At 37.1% G+C, this 19202-nt stretch overlaps 1 protein-coding gene across 1 annotated transcript; it reads left to right on the top strand.

Annotated features, from left to right (window-relative positions):
• The first annotated feature begins 376 nt into the window (after positions 1-376).
• LOC126281232 (zinc finger protein 317-like) lies at positions 377-9555 on the top strand. Its single transcript, XM_049980007.1, has 4 exons — positions 377-939; positions 1024-1238; positions 8327-8447; positions 8541-9555. The coding sequence occupies exons 1-4, from the start codon at positions 828-830 to the stop codon at positions 9254-9256; spliced, it is 1164 nt and encodes a 387-aa protein (XP_049835964.1). The 5' UTR covers positions 377-827; the 3' UTR covers positions 9257-9555.
• The last annotated feature ends 9647 nt before the right edge of the window (positions 9556-19202 follow it).

Raw genomic sequence — 19202 nt, 5'->3', positions numbered from 1 at the left:
CCAAAAAAAAACAAATACAAATAAAGATTAACAAATGCAATGGCACAAAATCCAATGCTATAACGTGAGAGTGCGTGACAAAAATATTAATTACTGATGTTATCAGACGACTACACAGTTCCCCTCATAAGCGTCAACGTCAAAATTTTCTTCACGAGAAAACTCGACGGTGTCATCCAGTACCGTTCTGTTCCGTGCAATTGACGGCCTGTGCGAATGTCGCCATTTGAAATGCTTTGTTGAAAGTTCTCATGTGGCGCGATGTTGCGTTCCATCAAGTGTGAATCGCCCGAAAATCTGCACATTTGCATTTATACGCCTTGTTTCAGATGACGTCATCTTGAATACAGTGGAAGTAGAAAATCATATAGTACTTGTGGAAAGACATCCTTTCGTACGATGTGGTTCCATGATTTTGCGGTGGTGCATATGGAAGGGAGGCTTTTTGTTGAAGTTCTATGTAGTTTGATGAACTTCCATCAGTCAACGCAGCCGTTCAGTCTCGATCTGCGTTTGCGACATTGACTTGCCTTGCTTGCTTATATATCTTTGAACGTAGAGTAGTCACGTTTCGTAGTTTCATCGTGACGTTAGTTATATATATGTATGGCTTGAAGGGCTCGGCTCCCTTCAAAGATATACATTGCTGATATATGATGTATATATACAGTCTTTTGCGACTGTCATCAAAGTCTTATTTATACCATGAGCGTTTCGCTTTATGTTGAAGCATCTTCAGTGGTAAGGTTTTTCGTTTCCTACTTAATACTTAACGTTGATCTACACACAGGGGCGACTTCTTCTGTGTTCCAGAGTTTTGCTAAATAATGGAATCACAAAAAGCACTGTGCGAAGTGTGCGGTAAAACTTTTATCTTCAGGAAGAATTTGTACAAACATATGAGACAATGCCACGACATGGACGTAAATTTAAATCTGGGTAAAGAAATTGGTGACATTTGTGACAAAATATTTGGTCCGTCAACTAACTTTAGCAGGTGTCTAATAATTTTCCTTATTTCAGAGTTTTATGAAATAATGGAATCTCTAAAAGCACTGTGTGAAGTATGTGGTAAGACTTTTACGTTCAGGAAGAATTTATACAAACATATGCGAAAACGACACAATGTCGATGTAAATAATAAGGATAAAGAGAGGTGTAAGATTTGTGGCAAAATGTTTTCGAGCGTCGCATCATTACGTCGTCACATCAGAATACACAGTATAGCATGCAGAAAGGTAAGAAGTATGTTGTGAAAATAAATTCAGATGTTTACAACACGTTTGTATCCATACCTCACCAGGATGTAATTAGTCTTTTGAACTTTGTGCTGGTTTAGGAAGCTCCCTATTTGTAGCGTTTCACCATTTACCCTGTGTATGAAATCTGCATTTTCGGATAGATGCGACCTGATTTAAAGGGGGTGAAGTAGACCGACAAAAATTTTCGCTAACATTTGTGACTTCTACTTCCTTGTATCTCGGAAGTCATGTTTGAACCACACTTGCATTAACTTCAATCTCAAAAGTTGTTTTAATCAGTAAAGTATGGTCCCACAATTGCTGCTTTTTAAGCCTACAACTATAACACACTCAACAGCCAGGCAGTTCCACCCACATGTGGGGATTTTTCCAAGTTAAAAAGCCTACTAGCTGGTTGCTTAATTTGTTTCCCAAGGCTCATGTTTTGGTATTTTATGACTCAAAGGTGACAGATTCACATTCATTTAGGATTAGCAGTGCATGTGAGTAACTGTACTGCTAAACCAATGATTTAGAAGACACCAGTAGATTTGTGATGACCAGGGATCTAGCATCCGTGCCTCACTGCTGTCCAGTGAAAGAGTCTTCAAGGGTCATGAAGATATATGAAATTTATCAGTGCATCATTCGGTTCATATGACTGTTTGCAAACCTTGCAGCACAGTGGCTGCTGTCATACATGTATGCAACGTACCGGCTAGTGTTGAAACTGCTTACTTTGGGGATCCACAGTTGCTTGTGACATTTTGGACATAAATTACAAAAACTTTACACCCTTTGTGCTTGACTTTTTGTCCAAGAGTAACGGGCTACATAAAAATCTTTGAGGTGCTGGTACAGGTTGGCAAAAGTTTTGTACTGTACTGCAGGACCATTGCCGCACATGATTTTCTGCAGATTTGTTGCTTTTTGTTTTAGTAAATTCAGAAGGTCTCTGTTAATCATAAACTCTGTTTCATGCTATAGGCTGTCATTGACTGCACAAAACTTTTGCAATGTACTTGATCATTTTCAACAAAATAGTAAATATTGGTGAGCTCAGTAGCTTGACTGTTTTCAAAAGAAAACCTTGGACAGTGTTCTGTACAAAAAAAAAATCAAGCAGTGCAATCACCTTGGTAGGCTGAAGTTTTTGCTTCATAGTTATCAGATACTGTGTCTGATCTTTTGAAATAAAATGGAAATTTGTTTCTCATAACTCCCAACACTGTATACAATTTTTTTCTACTTAAATCGGATCACTTTTTTTCCTGCAAGGAAAAATAAACGCATTAATCTGATATGGAACCTCTACTTGTCATTTGCTGTTTCCAAAATGTTTTGTTCTGTCAGATGCTCTCGTATTTCTGCAAACCTGTTACTAATTTGTTGCTTAGTGACATTTCACAGAAAGTTTTCAAGTTCTGTATTACATCTCACTTGGAACTGAACGTCCTTTCACAAATGATGTAAACATTTTCTGCCTTAGTTTTCCATTAGCAAATGAGTTTTGTCATTTTATATTACTTATTGCTTGCTGAACTGTACACCAACATTTTGTTTGACTGCTTAGCGCCCTCCTACAGTTGAAAAAAGCCATCGGACTAGAATATTTTCTTCATCTGCATTCAGTATTGTCGGAGGACAAAACTTACATGATTAGGGACTTTCACCATTTGCTTTGGAATGAAATGTCACTCTTGGCACATCAAAATTTTTGGCTGCAGCAGTCATAGAGATGTCTGCATGGACAAATTCTGTAGCTTTTGTTATTTGTTCAGACTTATAATTTCTCTTGGACTCCACACCTGGAACTTGATGCTCCAGTTATTGACTGCAAGTTGTTCCATTAATTCATAGAAGTAAAATTTCATGAGAGGAAGTCCTAATGTAATTAAATTTGGTCACCGATATGTTTTGAATTGTGTAAAAATAAAACCATGGTACTAGTCCTTGAGATGAGCCGTCTGATTGGAACGTCACAAAAAACTGTACACCAGTCATACATAATCTTCCTTGAAATTAACAGGTGGGATAGATTTTTTTTTTTTTTAATTTTGGATAAAGTAATTTTGGGTATGGGTCCTGTCATTGTAAACTACTAAAACACTAAATTGCTGATGTTTGGACCAAGTTCCTGTGGTTCTCTCCAGGGCAGCTTTATTCCCTACAATACCATTTATTACCAGGTCTTAGTCATTCACCAGCCCTGGCTGGGCAGACTGCTTCAGAGTTACAATCAAGTGATTTACAATACAATGAATTACAGAATAATATCTAAACTTTATACAGGTAATGTATATAGACTGTGTCATGTTCATTGTGTCCATTCACTTTCTTCACAGTCAAATAATTCTTGGACTGAGTATAGTGGGCATTGTTATAAGCCTCCAGCAATTTGTTTCTTGAAGTTGTTCAGCGGCAGGGTCTGCAATTCAGCAGGTAGTTTGTTGAACATCCTCACAGTGATCACCGGAAAACTGTCTCTTGTTTTGAACAGTCAGCAGGTTGGTAGATTTATGTCTTCTTTGCTGCGGGTATTATGTTTATGGATGTAATGCCTCTTGCTGTAGATGTCTAGGTTTTCCCTTATGTGGATGAGACAATAATACATAGTGGCTATAAACAGTCATTATTCCCAATATTCTGAATAATGGTCTGCAGTTTTCCTTGCTGCTGCTCAATGTAATAATTCTTATTGCCTTCTTTTGCAATAGCAGCACATCCTCACAGCCTGCCGAATGACCCCATAGCTGTAATCCATACAAAATGTGGCTATGGAACAAAGCATAGTAGGCAGTTATCAGAAACTGGTCTGTAATCACTTCTTTTAATCTTCATAGGAGATATATTACATGAGAGAGTTTCTTGCATACATGCACAGTGGTCCATTCCATGAGAGTTTATGGTATAGGTGAAACCTTACAGTTTCACTGATTCAATATGGTCAGAGTATGTGTTTTTTCCAAGTCAGCATATCATATACTGGGTTTTTTCTTCATTTATTTTCTTCATCTTGTTGGCGATGAACCATTTTTTTTAGCATTTTCAAACTGTACATCAGACTTCATGACTGCTTGGGCAGAATTTTCCCCTTTGACAATAAGAGTGGTGTCGTCTGTAAATTGTAGTGTCTCACCAACTTCACTTAGATCATTTATAAAAATGAGGAAGAGGAGTGGAGCTATGGCCGAACCTTGTGCACGCCAGGTGCTACCTTCTGTTCCTGGGATGTTGCTCCTTGGATTGAAATAATTCGCCTTCTGTTTTCCAAGTAAGGCTGAAGTGTAGCTAGGGCTGTTCCTCCCATGCCATAGGGTTTTAGTTTTTTGAGCAAGATCTTGTGGGGGATGCAGTCGAAAGCTTTACATAGGTTGCACAGTGTGAGTACCACAAACTCTCTCTCCTCAAGTGTCTGCATTACTTTTCTTTGTAAGTCTAATGCTGCAGTGGTACAGGACTTTCTCTTCTGGAACCTGTGTTGTGCATCTTTGAAGAGATTGTTTTCTTCAAAATAAGTTAGGATCTGGTCTTTCATGATGGATTCAATCACTTTTGCTAGTATAGGAATGATTGATAGTGGCCTAAAACTTGACACATTATCTGGGTTTCATTTTTTGTAAATTGGTACTGTCCTTGCAAGTTTCAAGAAATCTGGGAAAACTCCTGCAGATAGGCAGTTGTTTATAGCTGTTGCTAATGGCTGTGCTATTTCTCCAATAATTTTCTTTAGGACAGTACAGGACATCCCACAGATATATTGACACTCTGAAGTTTTGTAAGCTTTTACTATTTTCACTATGTCATTTGCATGTACTTTTTTCCATGTTTCAAATTTACTGTGAGTTTTATTTGGTAAGTAAACAGCAGGCTCTATAACTGAGTCTGGGATTCCAGCAGCAGTGTTTTATAGAACTTTGATAAAGGAGTTATTGAAGTCATCAGGACTGCAGGCATTAGAAGAGAAGTAGGCTTCTTCCTATGTTCATTTAATAGAGTCCAGGCTGCTTTGCACGGATTATAGGCTTCTCTTCTGAATCTATTATTCCCCCTCCTTTTAGCTTCTTCTGCTTTTCTGTAAAATCTCTTGGCCCCTAAGTAATTGCTGTGTAACAATTGTTTACTATTTGGATCTGTGGCTGCTTTGGCACAGTCTTCCACATTAGGACATTTTTTTTTTTTTTTTTTTTTTTTTTTTTTTTTTTTTTTTTTTTTTTTTTTGATTGGCTAGCTCAGGTATGTACCATGTTTTTGCATTTACTATTTTCTGTTTTCCTTGTGCTTTACCTGTGTGGCTTTTCTTTGGTATCAGTGGAACATCTCATCAAATTTGGTTTTTAGTGTCTGGAAAAGAACATTTAAGGCATCATTGGGTTTTGCTTCTATAATTAGTTCCTGCCAGTTTATACTGGACAGTGATGCATTGAAAGTGTCTAGTTTTGGCACTATTCTTCTGTGAAACACATAATTTGATTGTCATGTATTTGTTAGTTACCCAGAGTCTTCATTTGTAGTTTCATGACTAATGCACTGTGGTTTTCTATCATTGCATCATCTACATTTATTTTGTAACTCCAGGTACCTATATTTGTAATAATGGTGTCGAGGCAGGCATCACCTCTAGTTGGAAGTCTGTTTGCTATAAAGAGACCATAACTATTTACTAAATTCAAGAATGCTTTCTCTTTTGTACTATTTGCACCTATATGTACATTAAGATTGCCACACAGTGCAATTTTTGGTTTAAGGTGTGTTATGCGATGTAAACAACTTTCCAAGTTAGTAATAAAGTATTCAAAATTTCCATTTGGTGAACAGTACATGGAAACAATAATCATATTCATATCTACTAGTTCTAAGCCAGCCAGTTCTAAATCCATATCTGAGCAGTAATTTCTCAGGTCCACATCCCTAATGTTGAGGTTTTTATTGGCATACACAGACACATCTCCAAGAATGGTAATTTCTCGATACCATGAGCTCACTATCTCTAGGTATTCAGTGCATCTGTAATTTTCACCCTCTTGTCAAGCCAGTGCTCACATGTGGCTTTGCATCTTCTATAAATATAGACAACGGGTCACATTTTGTTCATAGACATTCAACATTTACACTAGCTAAAACTATGGGTACATTATTTTGATTACAGTTTTGTGGACCTGCAGTTGCAATAGTAGGCTCTATCATACTGCTGCCTTGAATGTTCTCCGGAACATGCATCAGTCCAATATAATACTATTACTAAATTTAACAAGCAAATGTTAGACATAATGTATTAAAGAAGAGCCTTTGTCTTCATGAAAAACTGCTGTCAGAGCATCAGCAATCACTTTACAATTTCTTTTCCCACCAGAATAGCTGAGCATTTGTGATATGTTTACCTACAATGTTGCCAGACTGTGAAAAGGAGAGATTGCTACCCACCGTATAGAGGATATGCTGAATTGCGGCCATATACCACAAAAAGACAGCAATACATTTGTGATTTTGGCCAAAAGGCCTTCTTCTAAAGTAGAGAAACACATATCATGTATATCTATATATACAAAAGCACAACTCACACACACATGACCACTGTCTCTAGCCTCTGAGGCTGGACTGTATATGGCCCACTGCACCTGATGGATGAAGCAATATGTGGGTGGTGTGGTTAAGGAGGTGGCTAGGGAGAGGAGGGGGAGGAATAGCAGGATAGAGGTGGTGGAAGGTATAATGCTGCTTTTGGGAGCATATAGGGATGTGGTGGGACACAATAGGATTGTTGTAGTGCTGGAGTGGGAGTAGGGAAGGGATAGGTGAATGGAGATCCGGCACTAGCTAAGGATAAGGGGAACACAGGATATGTTGCAGGGAGAGTTTCCACCTATGCAGTTCAGGAAAGCTGGTGTTGGTAATAAGGACGTGGTAGGCAGCATGTTCAGCAACTAGTTAGGGTGGTTCACCTGTCTCTTGGCTACAGTTTGTCGGTGCCATTCAGGCAGACAGACAGCTTGTTGGTTGTCATGCTTGTGTGGAAAGCAGCACGGCAATTGCAGCTTAATTTGTAGATCACGACTGCTTTCACGGGTAGCCCTGCCTTTGATGCAATAAGTGATGCTATGACTGGACTCGAATGAATGGTGTTGGTAGGGTGTATGGAGTCTCTGGATCTCTTGCAGGGACATGAACTATGAGGCAATAGGTTGGGAGCAGCGTCAGAGTAGGGATGGACAAAGATACTGCATAGGTTTGGTGGGTGACAAATATCACTGTGGGAGGGGTGGATGTGATAGCAGGTAGAATATTCCTCTCTTCAGGGCACAATGAGAGGTAGTTGGAACACTGACGCAGAATGTGATACAGTTGCTCCAGTCCTGGGTGGTACTGAGTCACGAGGAGAATGCCCTTTTGTGGGCGGATGATGCAAATGTGGGAGTTGGTAGGTGGTTGGAGAGAAAGTTATGTGGGTGGTGGAATATCACTGTGGTATTGTAACAAAACTGAGATAAGTGTCAAACACTGCAGCACTGTCGAAGACTAAAGCTTCTACCTTGTATGATTTTTTTAAAACTAAGTAAATGAAATGTCCAATAACCTTGTAAAAATGGTCCATGAATGAATACTACTACTACTACTACTACTACTAGTAGTAGTAGTAGTTTGTGAACTTGTGTTCCACTTGTCTTCTGTATGTGGTTGTTTCTTGTGTGTTTACCCTGCATTTACAGTCTCCTTTTAGGTTAGTTTCAGCAGCTTCACTTCAAGTGGATAACAGACATGATTCTCAAAGTTCTGCTGTCAGTTTTTAAGTAAATAATTGTTCCTCGACAGGCAACTAGGACACTTTGTATGTCTTTAAATGTATACGTACATACAGTGATTATTATTACAGTCAAAACTGATATATCAATTGTACCCAACTGTTAGTTAATTCTGCATCACTCATACTGTGTAATTTCTTTGTGTGCAACACTGCTTGCTGTTGCTTAAATTATGTATATGTGCTCCCGGCCCCTCTCTCCAAACCTTCTGCACACACACAAACATTTAAAGTTCTGTAATGGTTTCTTTGTTGAAGAACTTAATCTCTTTTCTTTGTCTTTAAGGTATCGTGCACAGAGTGTAATGATTTTATGTGCCGTTCGATGCGAGACCTAAGAAACCATCTAGAATGTCAACATGGAATTAAGATTAAAAGAGAAGAAATGGAGTTTGAATCTATGGAACGTAAGGAAACAGTGGTATATCTAATATCTCTTTTGAAAAGAATATACCCATGCAGAATTGTTGCTGTCAATAAAACCACATTTGTTTTTTCAGAGTTCCTTCAGTGGAAAATAATGATGGAAGGTGAAAAGTGTGTCTCATTTGTAAAGAAAGGTGGTGGGATAATAGACCCAGAGAGGTTTAAAACTTATTATTTCTGCCACCGTTCAGGAAATGTCATAAAATCAGGTATGGGTCTAAGGCTGAGGGGGCCGTCAGTCAAAATTGGCCGCACGTGTCCTGCATCTTTGATAGTGACAAAGATGCCATCAGGAAAAGTCAGTGTCCAGTTCTATGCGACACACACAGGCCACAACTTCTCTGTGGGTTCACTGCACCTCACTCCTGCTGATAGAGCAATGGTCGCTGACTTAATTGCAAGTGGACTAACAGACACAGAAATTTTAAATAAAATAAGAGATGGTGCCCATGACAGTTGCTTTAAAAGGGTGCATATGTTAAAAAGGAAAGACATTTATAATATCAAAAAACAGTATAAACTAGATACTTCTTTAAATAGGAAAGAAGTAGTTAGTGTGGAACAGCCATCATCAGTTATAAACATTGAGAACTTGCAAACTGCAGCACAGAACAGATGTCAGCTGCTAAAAGAAATTATGGCAAGTGTTGGCAATGAAAACATTGGTCATTATATTGAGTCACTGGACAGACTAATACGACAAGTCGGTGTAACTATTGCATCTCAGAAACAGAATTTTAGTGGTAGACAAGAACTCCCTGGACCTCTACATGACCATACGTATGTCTGACCCATTAGTACCCACAACAATTTTTGTCTGATTTAAAAAATTTTTACTATTTTGTTGTCTTATCTTAATTAACTACAAAATTGTTATTAAGATAAAATTTAGATAAATAATGCCCACAGAACAGAGCAACAATGAATGTGAGCAGTGGGAATATGTTATAATTTCTTGTTATAACCAGCTTTTATGATACTTAATTTGAATTCAAATATTTATTCAGTGCTGTTTGCTGATAAACAACACTTAAACATTTCTTGTTGTTCTTCCAAAAAAAAAAAAATAAAATAAAATAAAATAAAATAATACTTTTAAAGGACAAGAGATCAAATTTCAGTCATTATTATTATTATTATTATTATTATTATTATTATTGTTGTTATTCCAATATGAAGTGCAAGTACTAAAAAATTATAAGATACACTTGCATCATTTTGCACGCTGAAAGCTTTCGCAACAATGAATACAGCACTCGACACCACATTTTTTACATACATTATTTGAAGAAAAAGCACCTCAAATTTCGGTTCAGTACATGATTTTTTCCATGTAACACCAATTCGTCAGCCACATTCCACTTTCTTTTTGACTTCTCTGGGTTCTTCAGGGGACAATCTTCTAAGATTACTTTGACGATAGCCCAGATGAAACCCAGCATATAAAGTCCAAGTTCACTTGCTTTGCATCTACGAGTCTGTCTGTACACAGCCACTCTTACTTCATGCTGCAGTTTAAGAGATATTCTAGTAATGGCCAATACGATTTGATTCCTAATGCTTATGCAAAGGCATCAACATCTTGAGTGGGACAATCCTCTCCTCCCATCTACATAATAGAAGATGTAATATGAACTGGTTGTGGTACTGTTATTTCACTTTTATCTGCATTTGACCATCTGTTAGCTGAACATCAGCTTATGTTAACCTACATTAACGACATTATTGTTATTATACTGTACAATAGTAATCTCTGAGTTCAGATCATTTATCTGATGGAAAAAAAAACACATTCTCGTTTTTTTCATGAAGTTGCATGGAAGGATAGAAGCACCATCTACTCTTTTTCACTCTAACAGTTCCTGTTAAGTCATGACCTCCCATTTTTTAGGGTTTCTAGAAACCTGAGAGAGGTAAAGAAATTATCAAAGTATTATGATCTGATTTTCCTACACCTAATGATGGCGTTGTTACCTGCACAGACACCTTGATAAAATGTGCCACATATCCCAGAAGAGTGCATAAACTCCAAACTTTATAGCCAAAATGCACAGGTTTGCCATGTGTATGCTGTTTTTTACTGTGATGAGCAAATTGGGGAACAATATTTTCATCACTACTCAAATTAGCATCCTGAAGGAAAGCATTAAAATCATTTAGCATGGACCACAAAGATTTATCTTGGCAAACTTTTCATTTGATTCAAGTCTAGAGTTGTCACAGGCATGTAAATATTTCAAAATATCCATAAACTTCTTCCTGCTAAAACTTTTGAGACTCCTGGAGGATGAGAATTACTGGACCCTTCCAAATACATTCTACAGGAGATAGCATTATAACCCCTAAGAAACAAAATACCAATGAAAACTTTTGTATCACTTTCAGTAACCTCACCTACACATTTACATTTTCTTTTACAAAAATTTAGTACAAGAAGTAATGAAACAAACATCCTCATTAAAAAATATTTCAGATAATAGTAAAAGAGAAAAGTCTTTCTGTAGCCATTGTTTTTGGTTCCATGTACATTCTGGAGTCAAAGGAATGGCCTGCTTCCACAAGCACTTGGATGGCAGCTGTGATTTATTTTTTGCACCCATCTTTGAGAGCAAATGTCAGAAGTGATTATAGTAGACTCACTGTCTACAGAAGCCTTGCTTGGTGGTAGTTATTAACTGCATATCTACTGGAAAACATACATTATCCATTTCTTCATTTACTTCATTACTTTCATCAGATGACTAATTTCATACTCTTAATCTTCAGGAGTGCAGTACTCACAACTTAGATCAGTGTGGCTGTAATATGATATGTGCATCTATAATCTAATTCTTTTCCTCCAAAATGACAAAGATTTTGTCTAGCATTAATTGTTATGAAATAAAACAAAAAATATATTAATTTGGAGCAACCATTCCCGCCATGGCCACTGCCCGCAAATATGGGCATGTACAAGGGTTATTCGGAAAGTAAGGAATGACCGGTCATGAAATGGAAAAAATAATGAAATCTGATGGAGCTTTACACAGAAGCGCTGGGCACAGTATCTAGTACACCCGTCAGTCGCATCGTGTCGCTCTTTTCAGTTCTGAACTCACAGTGAGAACTTAAAGATGGTTAGAAATTAGCATCTCCCACCAAGTATGAGGGCCCGGTGAAAGATTTTGCCTGAATCTATGCAATCCACATAACATAACTGTCATGTGGTTCGTTCTACATGACAGTTCTCTGCCACACACTGCACGGGCAATGATGATGCTCCTGCAGTGTTTTCAATGGGAAGTGTTTGATCACCCACAATACAGCCTGTAATTGGCTACCCCTGAGGTTCATCTCAGCTCAAATGTACCGCTGGATATGAAGACAATATTTTGACACAGAGAACGAGCTGCAGCCCAGAGCAGAAAATAGCTGAAAAGCACTGGCAGTTTTCTATATTGAGGGAATTGAAAAGTTGGTACAACTCTATGACAGATGTCTAAGTCTGAGCGGCGATTGTGTAGAGAAGTAGCTGGAAGGTGTAGCTAACCATTGCAAATAAAACAGTTTTGATTTTCACTGTGGTTTCCATTTAGCGACCTATTGTTCCTTAGTTTCTGAATAGCCCTCATATGTTCTCATGGGTATTGTGAAATACACATTAACATTATTGAATATTGACCCTTTTTAGTTGTTACAATGGATGCTTATAAATACCAATAATATGAATAAAGAAAATTGAGTTGTGTGAAACAACATAAAATGTGTACCTTTTTTTGTAAAACATGAGACACAGAAAATGACTTCTGTTTTGTCAGTTGACATGATGAACTGTCACAGTAACAAAATCCAAATAGAATACCAACAGCTGTCCTCCAGTTCAATGTATTTATACTTTAAACATATAGAAATTTTACACAATAATATATTTAATGCCAACATGTAGGCAGTTGCCACTAATAGATCAATATCATGGTGTGTGACATCCTCTCAGATTTTCATTATTTATTTTTGCTAACTGGACTTCATTTATCACAATTCTCAATCAGCCAAGAGAACTAAGCTCTTTCCAATTACAACACATAAGCTGCTATAGACCACATTGCAAACTGACAAATGTTATGAACAGTATAAATCAAGTGATTGTTTTATGGCTGCCTTTTATTTTTGCTGCCTTGAACATCCATATAATTTTTCTCAGCCATAGGCCTGCATCGTATGCTACCTTCCCCATGCTGGCCTGCACTACAGTCTGCAATTATGGCTAACTCAGCAGTCACTTTAGTATCATATGTTAGTAATCTGTACCTAGCTGGAATGGCATTGTCACCGTGCACTCTCATTTACTTGCATTCTCATGAGAATTAACAATGCCAGATGAACATCTCCTGTACATCTAGTAAAAATTTGTTTCACTGTCTAAAATTAAATATTTTGCTCCAGTTGTACAGATCCCATTAACATGAAAACAATATCTGTCGGTCATTGTGACAAACTCAGATGCACATTGTTTCCAAGGAATGCCTTTGTATAATTGTTTGCCACCTACCACACCTGTTAAACCAGTCACTGAAACCATTTTATGTTCGGAGAGCCATTGTTTTTGCATTTGCTGCACAGGCTCAGAGCATGCATTACGAACTTATACTTTGTTGCTCCTCCTGTGCACTTTACCATTATCCACTAGTATATGACAGTTAATATTGCACATTTTCATGAATTACAATACAAGGATTAATTCACACAATCATTGTCACGAATATTAAAACATCTTTTGCCCCAACTCTATTCCACATACTCAAGAGGTAGCAAAGCTGACACTCACCATGGTCCATCCCAGTCCTTCGAGACACCTTGTCGATGCTTCCGTTTGCAACGTGACAAGGCCCTTTGGCTGTTTATTGCTTCTTTTTTCTCTCTCACCTTTTCTTTCAAAAGATATTATTATTATGTGCAATTAGACCCTGTTCGATCACACAAAGCTTCTTGATTATTTTTCCTTTATGTCCAACCTGCTCTCATTTTTTCTGCATGGGCCCTCTTCCTTTCCTCTGTCCATTTTCTTCCTGCTTTCTTCAGAGCTTGTTCTCTGACTTAGCTTCCCATCTGTCAGCTTTCTACTTAAATACTGTTCTGTCCAAAATATCTGAATAATTTATCCTTTTTGACCTCTTTTAACCAGGATATAGTTTTATGTCCTTCTATGTATTTAAGAATTTTGTTGGTAGAGCACTTGCCCGCGAAAGGCAAAGGTCCCGAGTTCGAGTCTCGGTCGGGCACACAGTTTTAATCTGCCAGGAAGTTTCATATCAGCGCACACTCCACTGCAGAGTGAAAATCTCATTCTGGAATTTCTCAGTTGTTCGACAAAACAGCTCTCTTCCGTTTTATTTGGTCTAGTATCTTTCTGATGATTTTACGTCCTCCCTTTAATAAGTTTTCTAGGCCACCTTTATGTGGGCTGTCAGGCTTTCACTGGCATACAGTTCTTCAGGTTTTAATACTGTATTATAGTGCCTAATTTTAGTGTTTTTGGACAAGCATTTTTAATTGTACACCTTGTAGGTTCTTCCATAGGCTCTATTTAGTTTCTGGAGGTGAACATTTTGTGTTATTTTCTCTTAACCCCTAGGTTCAAGGACTTTACCTAAGTATTTAAAATATGGGACTCTATTGCTCTGACCATATTTTGTAGTTACGTTTTGGGTGTCAGTTGAAGTGGTAATGAACTCAGACTTTAGGAAACATATTTTCAGACCAACTTTCTCTGCACGTTATTTAAGGTCTTCAACCTGTTCAATTGCTGTTATCATCTGCTAGTAAGATTAAGCCATCAGCAAAAGCTAAACATGAAATTCTGATGTCATCCTTGACTCGCCCCATCTCTATAGGTTTCTACCAGTTTTTATTCTTCAATTACTTTTCCCATTCGCGGATAACCTTGTCCCGACAACAAACATTGTATTATATGATTGCAGCTTACACAATTGTTTGTTGTGAACAACAAATCTAGAAAAATTATTATTACTTAGTAACAAATGAAGTGGTATCGTTACATATGTTCACACATTTCTTCATGTTATTATTCACATAATAATGAGAAGAAATGAACTAAGGTTAGGTAATACAATCTGCTAACATAGATTTTTTCCCCTTTTTCTTTAAATCAAAAATTTCAAACCAACTTAATTATAAGCCTTAAGATATTCACTCAAAGTAATGGATGTTTTGTGTGAAATAACTTATTTTCCAACAGGATGATTTTTCTTGATGGTTTGATATTAACTAAGTGCAATTCACCCAAGAATCCTAACTTCATCCATCAAGAATGCACTCTCTAATTTTTTGAAATCCTATCAAAAAAGAAAACTCACTATTACTTAACTATAAAAGTACTGATCATAATTTAGGTCCACACTATTTGGTAAAACAAATATTAAATAAAAAAGCTGGGTATTAATTAGTAGTTTGGCACCTGTTGCAAGTCTTTCTATTTGACGCCACTTGGGTGACTTACTGGTTGATGAAGACAAGATGAAATGATTTGGACAATACAAACACCCAATCCCCAAGTGAAGAAAATCTCTGACCCAGCCAGGAATCGAACTCAGGACCACAAAGTCTAGAGGCAATGACGCTAACCACAATACTCGAGATAGTGCAAGGAAGTCCCTGATAGCTCACAGTGCTGTTGCAAGCTTTCAGCTGTGGTGCGTTAATGAATGCAAGCAAACACAGTAACCATCTACAGACCTGTGACAACAATGAGGCGTTGTCATAAAGGCATTTACAGAATCACATTGTGTTATTGGTTACAATAATCTCACCAAGCTGTCACACATCACCCACTGCAGCTATCAGGGATCATCTTAAACTGACTTAGCTATAGACCATGAGCTGTGGATGCCTGGATGAAAACTGGTACTTTTTGCTCTTCACTGGGTACTTGTATGTACTTAATTTAATTTATTCTGTCACTCTTCTGAAATTTAGATTACTTCCCAAAGATGGGGTTGAACCTTCTTGAACTTACAAGAAATGCCTCATTTCATGCTGGCAACATTGAAAAATCTACACTTGATACATTCTTAGGTTCAAACAAGGAAAAAAAGTAACTGGATTTCAGGGTTGGTCTTCGAGCACAAACAAAACATTTTTCTGGACAGATATACTGGTGTGGAATGTTGTTACTAAGCAGCTAATGGGACACCTATCAGGAACTGTCCCCCACTAATCAATATCCTGAAAAGCAACCCCATAAGGACTGATCATACGTAGAAGACACTGAAATCTTCATTCGATCGCACAAAATCAACACTGATCATTTCAGACTCCTTACTTTAAAAGCAAATTGGAGTCATGGTGACACTTTTGATCATCATAGTTTTTGTATGACATATTAGTAAATTTTTAATATCCATTATAAAATTTAACTTCAGTCTTTATTCAGTGAAACTGTTAGATATGCAGTCCTCTCCCCCCCCCCCCCCCCCCCTCCCACATCTTAGTATGTTTGCCAAAATTTAAAGTAGGCGTGCACATCGACTGCACTGTGGGTTAGCCATTGTTAAAATACTTCTCTTACTTAGAGTTTTGGACTGCTTGTTCAGACATTGACACATGTTGTTATTTTATGATTTCCAATTATTATATTTGTAGGTCTCTGGGCTTATTTAAATATATTACTGCTACAATTTTCCCATTTTTTGTGTTAACATATACTGTTATTGATTATTTTTCAGTGGTTATTTTCCATAAATTTACCCTCCGTGGTTCCCAATTTTATTATTCTTACTGGACTTATGTTCAGAAAGGTATTGTCTGTAACACATTTTTCATTTTCTTTGGTGACCTTTATTCCTTTACCTTTTATTTCACTTCTGCAGTGTAATTATCTTCTCATATTTTCTGAATATTCTCAATGTAACTCCATAATTCTCTATTCTTCTTAACACTTTATTCTACTTCTTTTACTCTTCAATACTTTTACAACTTTTTCATTTTTTTCTTTTTATTTAATTCTTCAAGACTTTCTATATTCCTCACTTCCATCCTCTTTTCTGTCTTATTCTTCTCTATAACTTCATCTTTCACCTTCACTACTACATTTTTACCACTTAACTTCCTTTGATTTCTCCGTTAGCATACTTATCATCCTCTTAAGATCAATGTTAATCTGTATAGTTCAACTATTCTGGAAGTTCTCATTCACATCCAATATTCTGTGTCCATCCTTTCCTCTCCTTCTAGTCTCTTCTAGAGTGACATTTTAATATTTTCTTATTTGAAACCCTTTAAGCCACTAAACCTTTTTCTCGTTCCTTGCTGTCGTACCTTATTCTCTCTCTTGTCTAGCTGTAACTGACATAACTATTTTCTACCTAGTCCATTTTCCTAGTACTTTTACTCCAACTCTTAATTATCAGTCTATTCTTAATAGTTTCTGTTATTGGGTTAATTTTATGTCATATTGAAACTCCATAAAAGAGATTCACTGCACTGTACACCTCTGCAGTGCACAAATAATGTAAAGTGATACTGTAAATTGTTAGTGCAGGGAACATATTCCCTGCTTCTGTTTAAAACAAAAGAAAAGTAACTTAATTTCTCCTGTTCTGTAAGGCTTATGTCTGAGATCTCTGTGCTGGCATCTCCATGATGTCAGTGTGTGAAAGTGTATATTATTTCTTAATAATTATTGAGTTTACTGAAAAATGTGTTAATGTTATGTCATAGTACCCATTTTGATCCTGTCATAAGGAATTACATGTTCTTTCAAGCCTGTTCCAGCCTTGCAAAATTTAACATTGTTCACTACTAACAAAGTGATGAAATTGACTGGCTGCCGTTATTGCTGCCTTCAGTGCATATTGCACAGTTGACACAGAACCCATCTTTACTTAAATTTAAATAAAGTCCAATGCTAGTTTTAAAAAGTAAATATACGTGGTTGTGAATCACTTCATTAGAATAGCAATGGTGTCCACGATAATGTATTATTGCAACTGCTTCCAGCTATGTCAAATAGCATTGTCTTGCTGGGTTGCCAGTGTACATCCTAAAATGTACAGTTTCAACTGACACATCAGTTTTTGTGTTAGTCAGGCAGTGTGGGGCCAAGAGTTGTCAGACAAAATCATCACACTGGTCGTCAAGAGAGCACATCACTTGGTTTGGGTGGCTCTACTCAGTTTTAGTAATGTTTTACAGTAGGCTTCAGATATGAACATCCTCCCACATTACATAAAATCCATAAACAAAATTCCTTTAATTGCTGGGGATGTGATAAGAGCCCACATCACTGACTGCTGTTTGCATTAGTGTAGAAAACATGTATTTATGATTTTGTTCTGGGGATCTTCCTGTCTACATAGCAATAAAAAAAAGTCCAGAGAAGAAAGAAGTTTTGGAACTCAATGACCACAGAACCTGGGGTAAGCTAATTGTTGAGTCAGAATGTCAAGCAAAACACTGAAAGTAGTCTCTACGAAGTTAACCAACAGTTGATGTATTGCGAGTGGCACCATTGATGTACAAACACCTTCCCTCATCATGTTTGGTCCACATACACATTTTTGTGAACAACATTGATGACTCTGAGAATTCTTGCCATTATAACTATATTACACCATTATAACTATATTACAGAATAGATTTAACATCTGATGGAAATTTTCAATCGCATCGCTAATTTTGAACATAGTAGGTGAATGAGAAGCACTGGCTACCGCAGCTATAAGCACAATAATGCATTGTGTAAATCCGTGCAGCAACTTTTCTGTTTCCAACACTACCTCCTTTACTATATGAAAACAGATAGCCCTCAAATAAAGAGTGTTTCAAACAGAATGGCCTGATTTCAAAACTCCATAGTTATTGACAAAAGCATACTACAAACACGGGATGGATTGCAAAATACTCACAAAATCTTAAAGTTTTAGCTAAGCTATTATAGATGTTTTGTGTGTCCATCAGCAGTACGAACAACATGCAGACTGTAGCTAAATTTGTCATAAACTTTACACAATGTATACGTACTTATGGAAGTTATGTCAGCTGTGGTTCTCTTCTCTACTTCTTCTATGTCATGAGGTAAATAGGAGATAAATGCACTTTCCTTCTTATATGTCCATAAGAAAAAAAATCATAGATCATATCTGGGGGTCTTGGAAGCTAAGAAGGTAGGACAGTGTCTTGAGGTCCTGCGCACCCTGTCAAGTGTCGAGGTAGAGTGTCATTGAAAAACTGATGTATGTTGCCATGCCAGTATGGAGGAGCTCAATCCTATTGGAAAATGAAGCCACCGGAGTCCTCCTGAAGTTGTGCAAAAAGCCAATTCTGCATCACTTGAAGATAGCTTATTCCAGTCACTGCTTTCCTCAAAAAAGAAGGGATCATAAGCTTTTTCACAAGAAATGTCACAAAAAACACCATGTGATTTTTTCTTTCTTTTGGGAATATGTGAAGGAAAGTGTGTTCATCTCCCCTTTACCCCATGGCATAGAAGAAGTGAAGAACAGATTAACAGCTACCATAACGTCTGTACAAGCAGGTACATTGAATAAAGTTTAAGAAGAATTTAGCTATCATCTAGATGTTGTTCATGCTGCTGCTGCTGCTGATAGCCACAGAGCATCTGTAATAGTGTAGTTAAAACTTTAAGTGTTTGTGAGTAGTTTGCAATTTATGCCATGTTTGTAGCAAGTTTTTATCAACGAGTGTGGAGTTTTGAAATTAAGTCATTCTTTTTGAAACAC

Source organism: Schistocerca gregaria, chromosome 1 (genome assembly GCF_023897955.1).
Source record: "Schistocerca gregaria isolate iqSchGreg1 chromosome 1, iqSchGreg1.2, whole genome shotgun sequence".
In the NCBI taxonomy this organism is placed as follows: Eukaryota; Metazoa; Arthropoda; class Insecta; order Orthoptera; family Acrididae; genus Schistocerca; species Schistocerca gregaria.
This window is presented reverse-complemented; position numbering and strand designations above follow the sequence as displayed.

Coding starts and splice junctions, on each gene's coding strand:
- LOC126281232 (XM_049980007.1), top strand. CDS start 828: ATGGAATCACAAAAAGCACTGTGCGAAGTGTGCGGTAAAACTTTTATC. Junction 1,239..8,326: donor ACAGTATAGCATGCAGAAAG/GTAAGAAGTATG, acceptor TTTGTCTTTAAG/GTATCGTGCACAGAGTGTAA. Junction 8,448..8,540: donor GGAGTTTGAATCTATGGAAC/GTAAGGAAACAG, acceptor TTGTTTTTTCAG/AGTTCCTTCAGTGGAAAATA.